Raw genomic sequence first — 22217 nt, 5'->3', positions numbered from 1 at the left:
CATTTTTTAGATGCAGCAATGTTATGCTGTGAAGGGAGAAGAAGCAATGAATACAGGTATAGTGCAGGACCCAACTCCTGGAATTAAGGAAATATGCGCCAAGGTCAAAGGTGACACCAACAGGTCACCTTGGGCAGCACTGGGGCAACAGGGTGCAGTGATGCAGTTCAACTTCAGGTGCCTCGTTTAAGTCTATGGGGATCCATCCAGTCACTAAGTTGCTGCAGGGGTGGACTGAGAGTCCAGTCCGGGCAAACCACCAAGGGGAGTTCAAGTCTTGCGATGCTTAGGGTGTAGGGACACCCAAGTGGTCCTGCTCTCCTCAGTTTGGGGCATCTTGGTGCAGAGGTGGATTGGACAGTTGGGTCTCCAGTCACCGGCTGTGGCAGTGGTAGAGGGGGGATCCAAAAAATTAGGCTGCAGGCTTGGACTGGGGGTCCAGTCCAACCGAACTAACGAGTGGGCTCAGGTCTCAAGTCTCAGGGACATAGGGACACCTGTGGTCCTCTTCTCCTCCATCCACAGCGTCCAGGTGCAATGAACAATCTGGTCTTCGTCACTGGAGGCGGTAAGGGGGTCAGGGGGTATCTGCAAACAGTCTTCAGATGCTGTCTGGAAGTCCGCAATGGGCAAGTTCAAGGGGGGCTTCGTCTCTGGAGGGCCTGTTAACCACGCTGCCACCATTAGCCCACTTTAGCTCAGTATAGGAGACTCGGTGCAGTGGTGCTGTCCAGCGTCATCTTTTTGGTGGTCCCAGTCCTCATAGTTCTTTCTTGGGTTGCCTGCAGATGCAGGGCAGAAGCTCCTATGCTCCAAGGGAGCTCTTCTTGGTAATTTGCGAAGCACTGGCAGCTCTCCCAGATTCTTGGGAGTCTGCCGCAACAGAACAGGTCAGTTGCTCCTAGAGGGTCAAGTGAAGCAGGCAGGCTAGCAGGGTTGGAGCCAAGTCAGTCATGCTCTTCGGTTCTCCAGTTCAGCAGGCTTCTTATCCACTGCTTGTGCGTCCAGCGAAATTCTGTTTTCCTGGTATCAGAGGGTCCCCTAAATACTCAATTTAGTGGGGAGTGAAGGGTAGTAGCCAATGGGCTACTTACCCTTGGGGTCAGTACACCTCCTAGATGACGACTACTTTTGGGGAGTGGGCATCACCCTGTCCCAGAGTTCCTAATCCATCACACACAAGATGGTGGAATTCCTAAAGCTGTGTTAATTTCAGGCTGGTCACCACAGAGGCGGGTCCAGCCTGCAAATTCAACATGCCTCCTGCATAGCTAATTTACCTGCCAGTCATTGTGCCAAATGGGCCTGGGGGCAAGGGCGTGGGTCGCTGTCTCCCTCTAAGGAGAGCCAGACCTGCATACCAAAGTAAATGGGATCCTTTGAAGCTTCCGCCTTGAAAAGCAGATTAACAGGTCATCCTGTTGGGAGGGGTGTGGAACACCCTTAAACATGCAGGCTTTGTTTCTGACCTCCAGAAAGCAAAGGCTATCACCCTTGGGTTCAGAACCTCGTCTGTTGGTGAAAGGCTGGCAAGAACTAGTCAGTTAGACCACCAGCAGTTGGAAGGTTTTCAGGGGGCACCTCTAAGGTGGCCTCAGGGTGCATGCATTAATAAAACCATGCCTGTCAACAGAGTTTAATAGTACAAGATGTTTGATATTAAACATCCCTAGTTTCAGTGAAGCCAACACGTAGCTGAGGAACTCATATTGACCAGTGTTCAATGCATGTATTTAAAATGGCTTCCTTGTACACTTACTAGGGCAAAGAATGAACACAGCAGGGGAATATCTCCTTTTGCAGATATGTCCCCACATGTAATATAATGCACCCTGCCTTAGGGCTGTAAGGCCTGCTGCAGGGGTGACTTACAAATATTACATGCAGTGTTTAGGGGACATGGCACACGGGCTGTGTGCCATTTTGTGTATTCACTTTTAAGAGCACCTTGTCATGGACCCTGTAATGGCAGTACACATGAGGTTGGTGCTGGATCCCTTACAGTGCCACAAGCTGTGCTGCAGCTCTCAGGGACCCTCTTCAGTACCTAGGCCCTAGGTACCAGGGTTACCATTTACTAGGGACTTACAGAAGTGCTAAAGGGCCTGGCCACTTGGGGGTCAAGTGACCAGGTGTCTTGTTTTGGTGAAGGAACACTGGCACTGGGGACCTGGTTATCAGGAACCCAGTGCACTTCAGGAAATGTTGCATCAAAAACAGACCAGAAAGAGAGAGAAATAAAAAGAGAGAGATTGTGTGTGTCTCTCTCTCTCTCTCTCTCTTTGTGTGTGTGTGTGTGTGTGTGGTGGGGGGGGGGGGGAGGAGCAGAATACAGCCGCAACTCTGCTTCCTACAAATACCGACCCTTTCCGTCAACATGTCTATACTAACCCTAATCTGAACCTTAACCTTTTAATACAATACTTCCCCCCCCCCCACCCCCCAAACCAAGTTTATTGCCCTTTTGTTGCCCCCAGCCGAAAGCCTACCCCTAAACTCCAGCAGCTTTAGCTAGAACTGCAAAGGTAATAACTTTGACAAGCCATGAAAAGAGAGCTGTTCACTGATGGGTGTGGGGCCTACTGTTGTACGATTTTAGGACATGAAGTACCAGTAAAAAGCCAACAAAGAAAGCTGCTGTGAGATGTGGACATGGTGGTTACCGTGTTGTACAGAGAGCGCACAAAAGGCCAGAATGCACAATGTTAAAATTATGTACTTGCAGTATAGCAAATGCTAATACAAATGTGAACTTAACCAGGCTGCACAGCACCTGTGATGCTAGCTGTGCCTCTTATCAACCCTCTCATCAACAGTGTTACACATTTCATGTTAATGGAGATATGGGCAAAAGCCTATGGTGTTCCTTCCAAACACACACACCTCACAAAAATAAACTCCAGTTATCCTATTACAGAAGCAGCCACCATTACAGATGTGTCATATGATGGGCAAAGAGTTACTTGTCTGGAGTATGAGGCACATACTCCAATGGCAGAAACCAATAAAGAAAAACAACTTGGTGATGTAGCTGGAGTGTGCTTGATTTAAGCACATTGTACAGCATCATCATATTGGTGCAGTGCCCAATACTGAAGCAAGTTTGGCAACTGTTGTTTCCTCACTACAGGGAGTGCAGAATTATTAGGCAAATGAGTATTTTGACCACATCATCCTCTTTATGCATGTTGTCTTACTCCAAGCTGTATAGGCTCGAAAGCCTACTACCAATTAAGCATATTAGGTGATGTGCATCTCTGTAATGAGAAGGGGTGTGGTCTAATGACATCAACACCCTATATCAGGTGTGCATAATTATTAGGCAACTTCCTTTCCTTTGGCAAAATGGGTCAAAAGAAGGACTTGACAGGCTCAGAAAAGTCAAAAATAGTGAGATATCTTGCAGAGGGATGCAGCACTCTTAAAATTGCAAAGCTTCTGAAGCGTGATCATCGAACAATCAAGCGTTTCATTCAAAATAGTCAACAGGGTCGCAAGAAGCGTGTGGAAAAACCAAGGTGCAAAATAACTGCCCATGAACTGAGAAAAGTCAAGCGTGCAGCTGCCACGATGCCACTTGCCACCAGTTTGGCCATATTTCAGAGCTGCAACATCACTGGAGTGCCCAAAAGCACAAGGTGTGCAATACTCAGAGACATGGCCAAGGTAAGAAAGGCTGAAAGACGACCACCACTGAACAAGACACACAAGCTGAAACGTCAAGACTGGGCCAAGAAATATCTCAAGACTGATTTTTCTAAGGTTTTATGGACTGATGAAATGAGAGTGAGTCTTGATGGGCCAGATGGATGGGCCCGTGGCTGGATTGGTAAAGGGCAGAGAGCTCCAGTCCGACTCAGACGCCAGCAAGGTGGAGGTGGAGTACTGGTTTGGGCTGGTATCATCAAAGATGAGCTTGTGGGGCCTTTTCGGGTTGAGGATGGAGTCAAGCTCAACTCCCAGTCCTACTGCCAGTTCCTGGAAGACACCTTCTTCAAGCAGTGGTACAGGAAGAAGTCTGCATCCTTCAAGAAAAACATGATTTTCATGCAGGACAATGCTCCATCACACGCGTCCAAGTACTCCACAGCGTGGCTGGCAAGAAAGGGTATAAAAGAAGGAAATCTAATGACATGGCCTCCTTGTTCACCTGATCTGAACCCCATTGAGAACCTGTGGTCCATCATCAAATGTGAGATTTACAAGGAGGGAAAACAGTACACCTCTCTGAACAGTGTCTGGGAGGCTGTGGTTGCTGCTGCACGCAATGTTGATGGTGAACAGATCAAAACACTGACAGAATCCATGGATGGCAGGCTTTTGAGTGTCCTTGCAAAGAAAGGTGGCTATATTGGTCACTGATTTGTTTTTGTTTTGTTTTTGAATGTCAGAAATGTATATTTGTGAATGTTGAGATGTTATATTGGTTTCACTGGTAATAATAAATAATTGAAATGGGTATATTTTTTTTTTTGTTAAGTTGCCTAATAATTATGCACAGTAATAGTCACCTGCACACACAGATATCCCCCTAACATAGCTAAAACTAAAAACAAACTACAAACTACTTCCAAAAATATTCAGCTTTGATATTAATGAGTTTTTTGGGTTCATTGAGAACATGGTTGTTGTTCAATAATAAAATTAATCCTCAAAAATACTACTTGCCTAATAATTCTGCACTCCCTGTACATAGAAAAGAGCCCATTAAAGTTGTGCAATACTCCATTGACATTGCAGGCCACAGTTCCAATTTATAAGAAAAACGGGCAAATACAACAGGTCTGGATTTAATGTGTTAACACATGCAAACCAAATGCAAACAAAGGTATGCAGAAGTGTGTGCATGTGTATGCCAAAAGAGGCCCTACTCTTAAAAACCATGCACATTGCAGCTATGGAGTGTTCAATACTTTTTCTTATCAAGTACAGGAGGAGGAACTGGGAATGAGTAAGCATATGTTTCATTAAGAAAGGATTATTTACCAGCCTTTATAGGTGCACTTTAAAGCTAGACCTTACCATGCGGAATTGTGCTTGGGTCTGATGGAGGAGATTCTCTTGGTCGGACTGGGCAATGCTAATAAATATGCCAACCTCCGGGTTATACTGCAGAATGCTGCCTTGCAGATGGGTGAGGAAGTGCCCAAAGCTTCGGATACAGCATATACGAGCCACTGACTGCAAGTAATGAAAACAAAAATAAGATAAAAATAGAAATATTGGTGATCTTTACATACACAGACCAGAAGGTAAAACAGAACTGTTTCATGTGTGTGTCTGTATCAGATAAAGTTACATGCCTTGATTTCCCATCAAGAGACATTGTGGAAATTTAGCACAACTTGTCTACTGACAGCAACAAGTGTCTCTCTGCCCAATGGTCACAATATCAGGAAGTTGTCACTCACTAAGTAGTAACCACAATAGGAGGAGCCTACCTACACTACCTGCAAAGCTTTACCATGGGCTATCCCCCATTACGTTCAGAAAAATGAACAGATGGACGTGATCCACTATAGTTGCCTAGCTACATCGCACTATGCTAAGACATTGTTGGCCACCTACACTGCTGAACTTGGTTCTCTCTCATGTATTTCATGACAAGTCATCTTAAATGAGCAGTACAGGACATTTGGGTGGTGTCTAGCAGTAAGTAAAAACCTTGTATGACTTGAGCTTAACTTTTTCATTCTTCAAGCTGTAGAATATCGGGCAGTGTCCCATTCAACAAATGGTCACCCCCAGCATAGCAGTGAAGCAGCTTTAACTGAGAATATTGAGGTTACTATAGCATCTTATTCACCTTTATGCACATTGACACTGGAATGTAACTTGCTTTTTGATTTTGGACATTGTTGTATACTGCAGCCAATTTTAACCCTCATATTCTGAGCGTACATGTTCTAGCTATAAGAATGTAGCAACATTAGGCTTTTCTTTGACATATAAAAAAAAATTTTTTAAAGACATAAAATTGACATACCACAGCAGCAATATTACCGTTTATTTTTCTGCCACTTTTGCAACCTCTTCTATCTATCCCAAAGACAGAGATAGTAATGCACATTTGTGCTGAATATGATGCAGTAAGGCCTGAGTCTTGCTGATATTCAGTAATTGTATACAGCATGCATTACATAATGATGGTAATGGTAGGCGAGGCTATATTTATAACCTTTATAGGATCTACTTTTTGCCAGTAAAAGATACAACAACAACAGCATAAATAACAGCCAAAATTGTGGGGAAAACCTTACTGCTAATTACCTTTACAGAAAGTGTGATTAAAAATGGAATAATCTAGACAAAGTTTGTGGAAGATGTGGAGAGTATTCAGAATGGCTGCTTCACAGATGCATTTATTTCTTAGGTGCAAGCTGACCCAAAATTAGTGTGGCTTTAGAAGACTAAAACAGCAAAAAAAAGAATAATTAAAGGTATATAGCCATCAGGGGGTTCTATGAACTGAACATGGTTAGTAATCGAGTGCAGCTCCACGGGCGGAGCACTCAACAACTGTGGTCTGACCACTTGAAGGTTCTATCCTCAGTTGTACTCACCTAAAACAAAGTACACTGAGCAAGAGCTGGTGGACTTATCTCAGTATCCTCCCAGTTTTTTGAGGTGCCAAAAGCTGAGCAAGGGAAAACTGTCTTGTGAGCAATGCAGAAAGCTTTGTGATAAACACTAATTCAAATAAAGTTAGTATAAATACTGAAGAGCATGAGAAATGTGGTTGTGGTGGCCCAATCAGCACACCAATATGACTGCAACGTTCAGTGATCTCTGAAGCTTCATAACTGATAAGCAGGAAAACCAAGATAAATGACACTGGAGTGCTAGAGTTGGGAAGGATGCATTCCACAACTAAATTGATGGTAATGTTTGGCTCATGTGCAGCTTTGGACTTCACAAAAACCTCAATACTAAAATCCTCTGGATTTTGGTCAAAGGATATTTACTTGTTGCAGATGTCCAAATTGTTTACTTTCTGTAATAGGAGATAAAACAAAACTAAGGCAGGCCTGCTGGCAACTGTCAGAATATGGGGTCATTACCATTGATTCGTACATTAGACATGTCGCCATTAAGCTTCAAAAAGTTGACTGTCAACCAGGAATACTTTAGGCAATCTGCCAACTGAATCAAAGGAATCTGATTAGATTTCTGTAGGATCTGAACTTCATTTGCATACGAGAAGGTTTCAAAGTAACAAATGCACATAAAGGTTGAATAAAACAGTGGATAGGACAAAACTCTGGGATTTAATAAAAGTAGCTACCACTTACAGAAAACAAAATATTGGCATGGAAAGATTGATTTCTGCCTAACATAAAAGACTCAAACATCTGCCCATTCTTAATGTTCAACAGCTAGCCTGCCTCACTGACCCAATCTACCATACTAGAGTGGTCAGACATAAAAAAAAAAAAAAAATATATATATATATATATATGCATGTGCTGCTAACTGAAGCTTGACTAAAGCTGCTACAAGAGAGTTTCCTTTGTACAGGGCAGAATCCAGTATGCTCAATCCAAAACCCCTTGGGTTCAAGCTGGCCTGCCAGACAGATTTTTTACCTTAATTCAGATACTGAGGGAAGGACGGTGGATCAGGCAGTATTTCCCAAGACAGTTGGACGCAGCCCAGGCATCCTAATCAGAGCTGAAATAACCCGGTCATCTTAATCACACTAATAATACATTAAGCATGTCGTAGTTGCAGCAAATAGTGGTGGATGTAGTCCTCTAGCTACGTGAGGGCAAAAAGACAAACGTCATCTCTGTCCCAAACTTATAGCTACAGTTGATCAGAAAACGAGCAATATCAAAGAGAGACTGAAACCGAAGGCTTTGGTGAGGAGGAAGAAATAAAGAACACTATGTTCTGCACAGCTTAAAATTAAACCTCATTACTACAATAATCATCCAACAACCTCCTCGAGTGCAGTCAACATTGGCCTCTCCTGGTCAAAGCTGAACTTCTTGTGCGCACTTCGTAAAGGGGGGAGGTTGCGCAGTGCCACATCCTCAGGTAGCAGCAGATTGGTACTCAGGTCCGGAAGCTCACAGCTCATCAGCAGGTCAACTACATCACTGCAGAGAGGAATTCCTTTAAGGAAAAATAAAAGAATGAAAACGTACACACCATGGAGGTCCTTCGATAGCTAGGTCTCTAGCATAGACACAGAGGGCTTTAGTTCACAAAACACAAAAAAGGCATTTTATTGAAGTCCTGCATAAAATGAATACATTATTTCCAGTATATTTATAATAATAAAAGTAAAATCAACAGGATCTAGACCGCTTTCCAGATAATGGTGGATTCAGGCAAACTATCATGAAATCAATGAGTATCTTTTAGACACACCCTGGCACCAATACAAACATCTGTGAGACAAAAGTCATAGATCAGATCAGAGATCCTTGCCCAAGCACACAGAGGTCTCTTTTCACAATGAGGACATGTTTTTCATCACAGAAACACAAGTAAGGTTAAGGAGGGCAAGAGCAGGGTACATGACTACAGGGTTGAAAATAATTTTACAACAAATGATGCAGACTACTATTGTACATACTTTGGTGGACTTCAGGCAACAAGGATATTTCAGTTAAATACAATAGTCAGGCAACCTCAGATGAAGCATCTGTCAAAGTTCAAAACAACCCAACAGGATTTTTATTTTCACATAATCTAACAGGCTAATACCATGAACAAATGTTATAAACACCTGGCAAAAAAGCCATATCAGCCAGACTTCAAGAATATAAATAAAGTGAGACCGCCTTTCAAGTTTTTAAGCAATCACTGACTTAAACATTAGGAAACATTCAATAGGTAATTTTCCAATCACTCAACTAGTCTAGCCCTAGCTCCCACAGTGTGTGAGGCATTCTACGTTTCTGGATACTCTTTAAGAAAGTATAGCAACCTGTCTTCCCACACCTCCCTTACTTCACTAAAACTTCTTCATCTTCCAACCTTCGCCTAAAATGCCATAACGCAAATAAAAGCAAACAATTCGTAACTAAAGACATATGTTTAATTTATCTGACAAACAGAGCCACCTAATAAATATGTATGCCATGGGTGCAAGCTTTTACAGACTGCAGGACACACCCCAATGTGACAAGAGAAACATAGGGGTAAGGGCTATGATAGTCATGTACACCACCAATTTAAACACAGTCTCCATTTCCTGTGACCACTGTAACGTCCGAGTGACTGCCCCAAAACACTTACCTCCCTTTGGGAATTTAAAAGGTCACAGGGAGACTGAGTGGGCACAAGCAACCCATCTACAAGCCCCTCAATCATACAAAGGCAGTACAAGGTAGAAGGTGGACAATGGTATTGTTTGTCCTTCAAAGTATTTCACATACCTGCTTCCCGTATCTTTGTTGCATTTGGTAAAAGGTTTAGAAGCATTGACACTCTGTTCCAGAGACTCTGGGAGCTCTATAAAAACAATATTAGAACAAGAGACACATTACATTTTTGGTCAAAGGAACTCTGTGTGAAACTCTAAAGACATTCCAACTTACATATATTTAAGTATGCATAATGTATTGCATTTAATGAAAGGACACTTCCCATAATCCTTAACTCATCTACCAGTGACAATTCACCCTCATTGCTATGCAGTCAAACAAAAGCCTGCTACAATGCCAAATCTGTTCTGCTGACAGCAAACACCCAGAGAAGCAATGATAAGTGATCAAGTCAAAGCAATGCTTGTAAAATCCTGAAACCTAAAAATAAACACTTCCCGGTTTCAAATTTAGATTTTACTTATCCTGAAGCCTGACAGATTAGAAACTGAGCAAGCTATAATCTTCTACTTAACCCCCTTGAACACTGCTGCTCAGCTCTTGAACAGAATATTAAAAATCAACCTCTACCTGTGCACACATGATAATTATGTCAGTGTTTGTTCGTAGCCAATCTAGGAAGACTTTGACAATTGGAAGTAAACCCTCGCTCGCAACAACCTCCAGCTTTTCCTGAAGACTTCTTTCATTTCGACAGGATTTGCTGCTGACAACACTGTCTTCAGAGTCAGACCCATCATCTGCAATGGAAAAATACATAAAAAATATCAGTCTAGACTAAAGTAGTATAGTCAGTTTGGTAAGGTTGGGACAACAAACTCTGCCATGCAAGTCTAACAAAATTAATACTTCAACACCGACACTTTGAAAACGTGATAAGCAAACACGATTTGGATTGATAGCAAGAAGCAGTCATATCAGAAAGACTGAAAGGGGCATGGTGCAGTCAAAGAACATAAAAATAAGTTGTTCCCTTTAGAGAGCCATATGTTCAGGTTCTATCAAATGCATATAATAGTGTGAGTTATTTCCAACTAACCAGTTATGTGAGGCGAGGGTGAGCTTTTAAAATATAAAGCAGGATCTCAAATTCTTATTACAACATATTTCAATGGATAGATAGGATACTGATTAGGGACAGAAAATGAACATCAGGTTAAGCTTGACATTAGCTGGTTAGTTAAAGTTGAACTTTGACTTAGCTAACAGAAAAATGGCTGTTAAAAGTCTAAGATTGAAACTGTGTGCATAAAATAATTAAAAAAGTAAAACACATAGGAAAAGGCGAAGCAACAGCTGTTTTGAAATGCCATGACAGTTTAATGAAAGACTTCCTGGGACAGGTACAGTACATCAAAAACATACGTGGAAAAGGACAAAACTCATCTTATATAAAAACTGAACAAAAATACTGCAGCAAAGAATCCTTCAAAACCTTGTCTCAAAAAAGCATGAACGAAGAGTGCTGCAGAAATCTACAAATCATGGATTTCCCTGTCAGTACATTCGCAGATGTAGGTATTTATATTCAATCCTTCCCTGCAAGAATTTAACGAAAGCACAAAGAAAGAAATATCCAACAGGGTGGTCTGGCATGCATCTCGGGTAGATCACTGCACTGTTCCAAAACAGACCAACAGTGAGGGACAACCTCTACCCAAAAGGATTGGGGGGCGCTAACGCTATTCAAAAAGGCAGACCAACAGATCCACGTCAATGTAGAATATACAGTGGTACATTGTTTTACTCAACATCTCAATTAGGATCATCACTCAAATAGCTCCCAATGGTAAAGAGGTAGACTTGTATAAATGCTATATTTCTCCTAAACATAACGTTAAGGATGGACTCTGCCACTTGTCAGGGGTGTTACAGCTATTCTAAGCTCATAATGGCAACTGGGGATAAAACCTAAAGATCTGATCATCTTACTAACAAGTCTAATGCTAGTTAACCCTAAAGTGGTAGTTTGGTATGTATGGCTTTGGATGCTTATCCACAGATTGCAATGCTCATTTGTAGGCCACTCAGAAGAAGCACCTAAGTCACCTCAAGAATTTCAGTGGCTTAAAGATGGCTACAAAAGACAAATGCCAAGATCACAGGAAACCACAGACCAAGCAGCGAGAAGAGGCCGTTCCATCTAAGCCATGATTATGTAGTTTGTTTTCCTATGGGAACAAGGGGTACTCAGCCAGCAAAGTTCACTCACTTTTCTTCAGGCTAAAAAGGCCTTCAAGACCCAGGCATCCCATATGCTTCTCGCCCACAGAAGGGCAAAACCCAAAGAGAGTAGGACAATTATAGGCATGAGCAGCATAAACAATGTGCAGTCTTTAATGGCTATAAAGGTTATTCTAGAGAGACATCTTCTGCTTTCAACTTTACATTCAAGCTAAAATAAGCTTTTCAAACCCCTAAAACCTCTTCAGCCCATGACTCTGGATTACTGAAAGTAAATTACAGCAATCCCATGGCAGTTATCAGTGGAGTTGCTAAGTAATATATATTTTTTTTATATCAAAAGTATTTACAAACCTTCATGTCCCAGTCTACCACAGTCGTTTCCAGATCCATTAGCGTTTGCACTGAATTCAGACTATGGAACTGCAGTGGGCAAATTCTGTAGAATGTATGAAGAAAGCAGGACTGTAATCATTTTACAGAGCTACTATTCCCAACAGGCTCAGGTGCACACATGCTGAATGTTTGAACAATCACCATAAAGCGAGCAGCACTGAATCTCAAATTAGTTTAAAGTATTCCGTCCACAAGTTAACAGCAGACTCAGGTTTTTTAACTTCTGCCTCTTCTTCCACGAGGGGCAAACCAAGGGGACTGCCTTCTCACCTTTCTGTTGGTACCTGTTACAAATTCTGCCAGTTAATTTGTAGGTACTAGAATTCTCCACTACTGTGTGATGTGAAATGACCGCCAACCAGCTACCTGTAAGTACCTGTAAGTAACTCATCCATTCCAATAGCAGGGTGAATACCATTGCAGGGCATCTTTGGCTTGTCCCTTATTATGTTTTCTGTGGAATCAACCATTCGCTGAGATTCTAGTGGTGGGCCAAAGTGACAAGTCAGACTCAGTTGAGAAAAAATGGACATAAGCCAATATTTCCAACACCACAAATAGAAAACACTACTTAAAGAGCGGATGCCTTTCTCAGCACCTACATAGATATTCTTGCTAAGGAACATTTCTGTGAACTCACATGCATTATTTATACAGGACACAGAAGGTAAATCTGGTAGACCATTAAGGCTTAAAGCCACTCTGACTGGAATCCATTTTTTGCACCAGTCATCTATAAATATCATTAGTCACAGGCTAGTATTATTGCCCAAGTCTACATTTGAATATTTTGGAGGGATAAGGGACTGAAGGAGACACTTCCATCCATGAGTTTTTTTCTCTGGGATCACTACTACGGTTGTTTTTCCGAGGCCTGGGGAAAAATACCCCTCCATCCTAGATTCTACAACAATGTATTGTCACAATGAGGCCCACCTGCTTCTATTATGCTAAAAAAAAAAAAAAAAAAAAAAAAAAAGAGGCCTGGTGTACTCTATGCTCACAAGTTTCTATTACTCTTTATAGTTATGGGGGGCATAGGGGCTATATATTGGCAGCTTTGCCTGTTACAGCCCAGCTACTTCAATAGACATTATAAAGTCCTAATGCAAAATGAGTAGCCCAAAGGAAATTGATTCCTCCAGTAGTCTGTTTCTATCTCCTTTTCTACAAACTATAAAAAATAATTTTCAAAAATAAAAATGTATCTACTGGAACCTATCCCAGGAACTCTCAATGCATGTGAATATCAAAGATTCCATGATGAAGTAACATATTTTCTGAAATCTATACATTGAGTAGCACATATTTGTAGGCAAAATACGTGTGCAGTACCTTTAAACATATGTTCGAAATTATGCCTCACACTACTAAGAACGCGTCAACCACTTCAACCAGGATAGAGCTTGCCCATGTATTTCCCAAACAAAAATTTGAAATAAACACTACATTTAAACACAAAAACATGAATTACATCTTCAAATTCTTTATAAAAACTGCCTCTGCCGCAGTTTTCCAGAACAGTAAATTAAATTTGGACTATGGTTTGCCTTCTTACAAACAGTTAAACTGATCTTTACCTAGTTTAGAGCTAGTCAGAGCAAAGAATGCTAAATATGACCATGCTGAAACTGTTAAATAACTCAAGAGTATAGCTTAGCACTGCAAATTCAACCCTCTAATCATTAGGTGGTGATAGTTTCAGTGCATGGTTCACTAGTATCAACCCATTAGAAGGTAGCTGCAGTCAACACATGGTGCTAAAGCATCAACCATGCTTCTTGCACAGATGACTTCTCCGTTCCAAGTTTCCAACATTAGAACACAACTTAATGGCCAATTCTGTATTCAATCGAATGGAGAAACATTTTACAAGTCATAACCTGCTACATACCGATGCAATCTGAATGCCGCAAACTGCACCAAATATTGTACATCCTCTCTGAACACTTGCTCTACTCCTGATATAATTTTCCCAACAAAAGAAACCCTTTTGTTTACTGAATTTTTTTCTTGATGTTCAATTGTAATGTAAACTGCCAGGGTACTGACTTATGCTATACAGCACGTAAACAAAAGTTTAACATTTGTCAAGTTATGCGGGCTTTTGTACTTAACTACTAGGCATGCTGTTTACCATTCTAATCTTTAGTTTAAAAAACTGAAATTCAAAGTTAAAAAGAAACTGATTTATATGTCTTTTCATCATCGGTTTTGATCATCCAAAGCACTAAAAAAGTAAATATTTTAAAGTAGACAACAACCAAAAATAGAAAGAAACATGCATAGGTAAAGATAAATGTTTATGCCCATTTGGCTCAGATTTTTTAAAAGAAATCTCAACCAGTATTAGATTACATCACTCCACTAGACACATGGCTAACCATAGATCCTTACAGGAACTGAATTTAGATACCTTGGACAATAAGTCTCCAATAAGGAAAGAGCTTAACACTCCATCTAACTATAGCCGGCATTAGCGGGTGGGTGTAATTGAAAAAGGCAACCAATTGTTAAGTAAGGGTAGTATTTAAGGAAAAAAAATAAACAATGGTGCTGATAACCATTCAGTCTTAACATAAAAAGCTGCTCATGCACTGATTTTTATCAATAAAACCTAATGGGAACTCATTAGTTTACAATCTGAGAGTAGTGCACTCTACATGCAGGAAACTGTGAAAGCATAATGATTCTTGAAATCTAAAGCTCTTCATCACACTTCATTTTCCACAGACCGTTTAGGGAAGTGCGATCACTGTGTAATCTAATGACAAAGCGCATTTTAGGAATATGGGGGTTTACCAGTGTCATTAGCATTTATCTGCAGCAGAGGGTAATCTGGCGATTGTGGAACCACTTCCTATTCCACACAGACCAGAGCTATAGGTCTGTACATAGAGGTGTAACTCTAGGGGTACCTAAAAGCGGTTCTTTATTTTTACTACAGCTGTCACACGCTGGGCATAAATTCAAGGGGATTACATACATACAGGCTTTATTAAATAGAACTGCAACAGCAATCAATTTCTATTAAATCAGAATATTTATGTGATAGTGCACGATACAATGGTGGATACATGCACTGTCTACTCCCATCAAATATTCAGTTTACAATGCCAAAATCCAGAAATGAATTACTATTAATGGTTAAGCCAAGGTCCAGTCAAGTGGAGTTATTACTTTTCTAATCACCTACAAAATGATACATCATTTGCATAACATTAATGTGCTCTGGGGCACTGGCAGCTCAACAGCTAATCTGATAGTACTTAATTTCATATGATTACCTGGTTCAACTACGCCAGGTTTTTCTGCATCCCCATTCATTATGGGCTTGCTGTCCACCGACTTTGCTGCAGATAGTTCATGATTGGGCTTCAAAAGAACATTGCTAAAAGTGGGTGCTAGGCGAAAGCAGCGTTTAGTCTGGAACATCTGGGTGGACATGGCTTGGAGGTTACTAGCTATGCTAGCATCACTTGGGGCCAGTCCAGGACCATTAGCAGCAGGATCAGGATTCTCAATTTTGGGGACTGTCTGGTTTTTGCAATCAGCCATTTCTTCAGTGTCCTTTAATGCTTCTTGGGGTACTTTAAGGACCTTGCCTTTACACTCCCCATTGGGCTCGTACTCAATGTCTTCCAGGTCAGAGCGAGACTCCTGACTATTCATATCAGAGTCTGTCTCCACATCAAAAGCAGCCTCTGCCTCTTCATAGCTCTTCTCCGAGCCACTGTCTGAATTCTCGCTGCCTTTGGTGGAGTCTTGGCTAGAATCGGAGTCAAAACCTTCACTTAGGTCACTCTCGTCCACTTTCTGTGGATGCCGACGTCTCCTCAGGCGGGACAAGCAAGAATATTTTTTGGTTTTCTTGGAGACACGTTTCGGTCTCTGCTCCTGGCTTGCATCAACGGAGACAGCATCTGTAGAAGGCTCCACTCCCTTTTCTGGGACACTCGGGGACTCTCTTACTTCTGGATCATCTGTGGGGGAAAAAAGAAAAACACTGATATTAATTACAGACAGAAAATATGTGTTAAATAACCCATTTGACACTAAGGGCAGTGCACCTGTCTTAGCCCTGACAAGACTGCCTACATTCTGTTTCAGTAAACAGCTTATTTGAGAATTAGGGATTACCTGTACCAGTGTAAGGAAAATGCCTTTGTGCACTGCGATTTTTTTTTTTAAATGAGAGAATCACAAGTCACCCTGGAATTTCAAGGAAAATCTTGCAATACCCACAACTCAACACTAGATGGCTGAAGTGTGCACAGCATGCAGTGTACAGGAGTACATGCTGCGAACACCTACTTACTGCTTCTCTAATGAAGGACGCTTATCACCTGAACAAACCAACGAAAACAACGCAGGTGAAGTAAACAATATATCTGCATCATTAGTTCGTCATTTCAGGAAAACGAAAGCTGTGGATGAGGTCATGATCAGAGGTGAGAGGCTCAGAGCTTTTTATTTATTATTTTGTTCAGACCAGATTTCAGTGGCCAATTTGACCGCTTAGGATATGTTCTGGTCATCAGCTTAGTGAGCCTTTAAAAGCAAAATGCACTTGTGTAATACAGAGTGTTCAGAGACCCTGGCCCCTATCTACCTGCATTGCCTGTATGGAAAAAGCTAGAAATGGGCACTAATAACACTATTACCTGCAGTACACTTGTGTCCTATATATAGATATCGCCTTCCTCGGCCCTCAACTGCTTCACTCACCATATGGCTAAAACAGGTGAGGTTATATCAGTTATTTACTGACAGCAGAGGTGGGCCTGTTCATCCCTTCTCAAATTTCTGCTACCATCTACCAAGATTCTCTGTTCAATAAGCAGAGGAGGTGAATAACTGAGGGGTACAGAGCAGAAGCACAAAACCAGTTCCTGCTAACTGATGTCCTGGCTCTGCATCCATCTTCTGGCAGCTACTATTCAGCAGAGGAACATCACTGTACGTACCTACATTAAGGATTCTACCCTTCCAGGGTATGACAGCATTATGTCAGTGGATTCCCTACCCACATGCCTATCCTAAGAAGCGATCAACATTTTGAGGATCGCATTCAGTTTTATATAGTTTTTAAAGGGAAGGCCGTGGTGGGCAACAATTGTGAGTGATGTGTAAGCATGTGGAGTACATGATGTAAGATAAAAAAAGTCCCCATGTGGCTTTGAAAATCTGTGCTACCAAAACTGTGTGTTATTTTCCGGAAAACCATGCGATGTTCCTCCTGTGTGCTTGACAATCATGCTCACTGAAAACTGAAAATATATTTTCTTTTTACTAGCCAAAATGAAGCTCTGTTTGGGGAACACCGAAAGAATACCTCTGATCTCTTTGAGAGTGGTTAAAGTCTGTCACATAGGCTATGCAGTGGTGCCAGTAAACAGAAGTTCCATAGGCACACCTGTAACACTCTTGCTGTCTCCTGTTAAAGGACCATGTGGGGGTTCACATATTAAAGTGGTCAATGCTGTGGTCTATGTGGAACTTGCATGTGTCATTTTATTACGACTTTAAGCTCCAGGGTTGCCCTCTACAAACTTTTTTGGCGGCACAATGTACATGTCACATTTATATGAACGTTCTCTCTCCTGGAGGAGCTACAGGATTGACTTTGTGTGGGGGTTAAGAATGCACGGTATGGAGGTCTTCCAGCAGTCCAAAAGACACAGCCGTAGTGTGAAAATGTTTAACCCAAAAAGGAAACCACAGGGAAAAAAAGACTGCCTATCCTCCTTTGCTGCAGAGTTCTGCTAAAGCAAGGAATGTAATGACATGAACAAATAGGTCAATAAAAACTTTAAGGTGGAATTTTTACAGTCACAGGACCCAATGAAATGTGTACCACTGTCACTGGGAATTCTGAAATCCTCTGCGATTCCAGGGACACACCCTGTAACCACAGCTACAATTCTCTGTACTCCAGGGTATTAGTATTGTTTTATGAGTCATCAATGCGGTCATGTACCTTGACTGGTGTATAAGGTCAGTCATAAGCAGTGTTTAACAGCAGTTTACTGAATAATTAATTTCAAATTATGTTTATTTCGGAAAAAAACACATCCTTAACACTAACATAAAAAAGACAAAATGCAATATAAAATAAGCACATGGTTTTAAGACTGCAATATTAGAAGCATCTTTCTACAACTGGACGTACATTCGGTTGCAGCACTTAGGGGTAAAATATAAGACTAGGTACATAGTTAAAATTACAGCATCTGATGAATCTTAGCTTAGCTAAATTTTAACACACAGCATACTTTAAAAACACCATCTACAAGGTTAATATTAGCCCCTCCACCTTTTCACATTCTCTTAACCTGCTTCGGGCAATGCCATTACTCATGAATCATGTGAGATATAGCGCACAACTAGGATATTTTGATTCACTGCAGCCTAGGGGTGAGTAAAGCAAAATCGGAACAGTTGTGGACTCAAGAGTCCGAGCAGGGATACTGTTATTGCCATTCAAATAAAACACAACAGTTAAAAAAACAACATTGGTAAAAGTGCAGAACTTCCAGTGCGAGAGATAGCGCACACACTGGTTGTGCATCCATTCCTAAGTGGTCGATAATAAAGCCCAGCCTAGCTGGTTAGCATGAGTTTTAGGCTACAACACAGTTGAAATTTGTATCAAAATAAAGTGCAAAGTGGAAATGAAACAAAGTACACTCGAATAAATAACACTGCATAACTTACTGGTGTCCACATAAAAATAAAACTCAGTCTGCAGCAAACTATATGGCAATTTCAGATGCTTAGCAGTGAGGTACATCTTCATATACAATATTTTAGTGCAAAAAGAGAAGTATCTCAGGACAACAGGGTCCAGGAATGAGTAAACACTATGCCACGGGGCAAGATATACAGTACAATGTGAAGTGACTATCAAGCTACTACGGCCTTACATCTTATGGACCACATCCACCCCAAAAAATGTTGTGATGGCACAGGCAGAGAAAAAGTCTAGAGTCAGACTGCCAAATTCTCATGGGCACTGCACAGTTTCTTGTACCTAAGGTCTGGCAAACCAGCCTAATCCAAGTATGCCGCAAGTGTGAGTAGGCTGTGCAGACAAATAGAACATGGGCAATATTTTCTTTGTATGTTTAGCGACTCGGGCAAATCAGAGAAGACTCAGAGTTAGACCATTTTGAGGTAAATTACTTAAGTGGCAAAGAGCTTATCCTTACCCTAACATATAGTTTCCTATTCAGGGGATTGGTGATGCAGCCCAGGTAATTTTCTAACAGGGGGCTTGCCCTGAACTGTGCAAAATTCATAGTAAGAGACCCTCCAGTGTTAACAGACTTTGTGCCACCCAAAGCCAATGTACCTTCTTGATTGGGTCTTTAGATGGAATAGCCTAGGGAGATGTAGACTCAATAGATCAGCAGGCCTAGAGAAAACATCTCTCTGATATTCTTACACCCATCAATCTTATGACATCTATCTACCCTACGTATATACTCAAAGGCTTCTGCATAATTTGCTAGTTCAAAAGCAGTTCTAGGTCTTTGCCAATACCATATTGGTCTCAGCCTCGCCTTGTCAGCAATCTGCCTCCTACTTATGTCAAAGTCTAATGGATGTGATGGTGTGCTGGGGGGGGGGGGGGGGAGGCAGACTAAGGTCTTAATGAATGTACGTTGAGATTTAGTCATGCCAGTCAGCTTGTTATGCCCCCGTAGTTCAGCCCCATACAGTGCCACAGCAATGGCTTTGGAGTCGTACATTTTAATATATAATGATATATACACACACACACAAAAACATATATATAAATATAACATTGTTGCAGTTGTGATGGTTCCAACATGACGGATTGGCACTTTGAAGCATTATTTATTTTTTTATTGTTGCAGCACGTACTATCTTCTATTTTTCAACATCATGGCATTGCCCAATTGGGCTTGACCTGTTCGTTGGTGTCTTTTTATGCCCAGTACCCACTTATAATGGATATTTTGTCCACTGAGGTCTGATTTGTTATATTCTGAGGCATACACTTGGCAACAACGTTCACTTACTACATGTGACAGATGCATTATTGGTATTACTTGAATATGTATTTTGCATAATAAGCGGTCATTTACACTTCAAGTGCCTTTGGGAACGCTTTTTTCTGTTGTCCTTGGCTTATGTTTAGTGACTACAACTAGATCTCTGACCATTATGCGACCATGTGATCATGGCCAGAGTAGCCGAATCGCGTCTTGTGTGGTTGAAATAGACAACGCTATTCAACTTTCCCTGTGTGAACGCTGTCACTGTGGTTTGTTATGGACTTCACGGCTGGTGTGCTCCAGCCAGTGCTCTCCTCCCTCATGTGGTGTGGGAGATATATATATATACCGAAGGTTACAGTGACATTCTAGTTAGGTTCTGAATTTACACACTCAAAACCACAGAAACTCAGCTGTTAAAGAGTTTTTTCAAGTAACTATAGCTTGTGCCCTAAGGGTACTATACCTCACACCATAGGAGGCAATCCCCAAGGCCCCCCAATTCTTTCTTAACCATAGGGCCAGAGGTGGTGGTCCCTGGGGCCGAATATGGCCCAGAAGGAGGACCATGAACCATGCACCCTCCCCCTTTTGTGAGTACTGTGCATTGGGGAGGTGCTGATCCCCAGGGTGACTTGAAAATCAGGCCCCCCTCTTATTAGCAGGCCAAGACCCTGTGGAGGTGACGGTTCCTGGGCCCAAGATCGCCCTGGGGAGTCTGGGCCCTATTATTTATATTTACATATGCCCCCAGGATCTGGCCCACCTGGTGGCTGAAACAGAAACAAGCACGGGAGTCACTGTTTTTTTAATTTTTTTTTATTTTTTTTTTAAAAATTCCCGGAATCCGCAGATCCTCAATGGTTTTGCAGGGAAAATTAAAAAATAAATGCTTTTTAGCCTTAGCGAAGTCCTTAGGGGACACCAACACCAGGCCAATGGGTCAGGGTTTTCCTACCCTGCCCCCTTTTCTTTGTTTTTAACTTTATTTTCAGGACTTGGCTGAGTCCAAGTCCCAAAAAGGCTGCCAACACTTCCTGTTTGAAGCGTTACCAGGCAATCAGATATCAGCATGGGAATTTTTTAAACTTTTAATTTCTCTGAAATTACTGAACACATTTCCACCAAATAACAAAGGGTGCTTTCTGGTCCAAGAGCTACCTTCCTGGCAAATTAAGTGTAATTCCATCCAGCAGTTCGGGCTGTAGCCAGGTCTAAAAATCCAGATGAAAAGTGCATAGGAAAGGTTAAAGTGACATTATAGGTAGGTGTGATAAGATCTGCTTAACAAAAAAAAAATAGAAATTCATTGAAAAAAAAAAGGTTAAAGCAACTTTATAGTTAGGTAACTATGTCAGTGACAACATTAACGTTTTGAATATAATAAAAAAAAAAAAAAAAAAAAAAAACTACAGTTATAGTTAGCAGAGGTAACTACAGCTTGCACCCCTGCCATGCACTGCTTATGAAATCACGTATTACAATCACTCATGACATGTTCTATGACATCATATGACATCGCTGATGACCTCTCAAATTAAATCATAGAAGGTATCATCCAATAAGTGTGTTAGTTTGTTTTGTAGTTTACTAGTTAGGGGTAATCACCATTTTACTTTTCTACCCAATTTTGTGCAACCTGGGTCCAGCTAGTGGGTGTGTTTGCAAAAACCATGTGGCTCCTAATGCATTATAGGTGTGAAGAGATATTGAACATATTAAGATCTTTAAACTGAAGAGTAATTTTGTGTGCAGGTGACAGCCGACTACTTGTGTTAATTATGTTCCACACAGGTTTTTTGGTATTGCAGAATTCGTTTCCAACAGGCCAAAGGTTATATGCATTTCATAATAAGTATTGTAAGCAGCTTTGAGTTATTAGACAATCATCTCAGTATGACAATTTCTACCTAACAAAGGATTGTGTGCACACCAGGTACTAACCTATGTGCATGTGCTTGTTTTGCTTCAGACCATGGGCTACCTGATGTTTTCACCACAATATGAAGACTGCAGATAGTAGGATCGTTACCATATTCAGACCTTGGTTATTTTAAGTGAATAGTCACTCTTTTGGGCAAGTTTTGCAAAGAGTGTGCAATGTTAGTAGATACTTTTTAATACTCTGTGGTGTATTTATGAGAGTTTCATTGTCCGCAAACAGTGTGGTACAGACTAAACTCTTTCCATATAGTAAACAGTGCTAACAGTACCCACTTTTCTACTTCTATCCACTTCATTTCTCAATGTAGGTTCAGAGGTTTGAAACAGGTAA

The 22217-nt window shown here is 41.2% G+C and overlaps 1 protein-coding gene across 1 annotated transcript in view; it reads right to left on the bottom strand.

Moving 5' to 3' along the window:
• Positions 1-22217, bottom strand: part of SMG5 (SMG5 nonsense mediated mRNA decay factor) — a 344692-nt gene that overhangs the window by 175588 nt on the left and 146887 nt on the right. Inside the window, exons 12-16 of the mRNA XM_069218000.1 lie at positions 15206-15901; positions 9909-10078; positions 9390-9465; positions 7943-8118; positions 5023-5181 (exon numbers count right to left, since the gene is read on the bottom strand). Coding sequence (XP_069074101.1) covers positions 5023-5181; positions 7943-8118; positions 9390-9465; positions 9909-10078; positions 15206-15901 — 1277 coding nt within the window. The remainder of the gene's footprint in view (positions 1-5022; positions 5182-7942; positions 8119-9389; positions 9466-9908; positions 10079-15205; positions 15902-22217) is intronic.

This window comes from Pleurodeles waltl, chromosome 12, assembly GCF_031143425.1.
Source record: "Pleurodeles waltl isolate 20211129_DDA chromosome 12, aPleWal1.hap1.20221129, whole genome shotgun sequence".
NCBI lineage: Eukaryota > Metazoa > Chordata > Amphibia > Caudata > Salamandridae > Pleurodeles > Pleurodeles waltl.
This window is presented reverse-complemented; position numbering and strand designations above follow the sequence as displayed.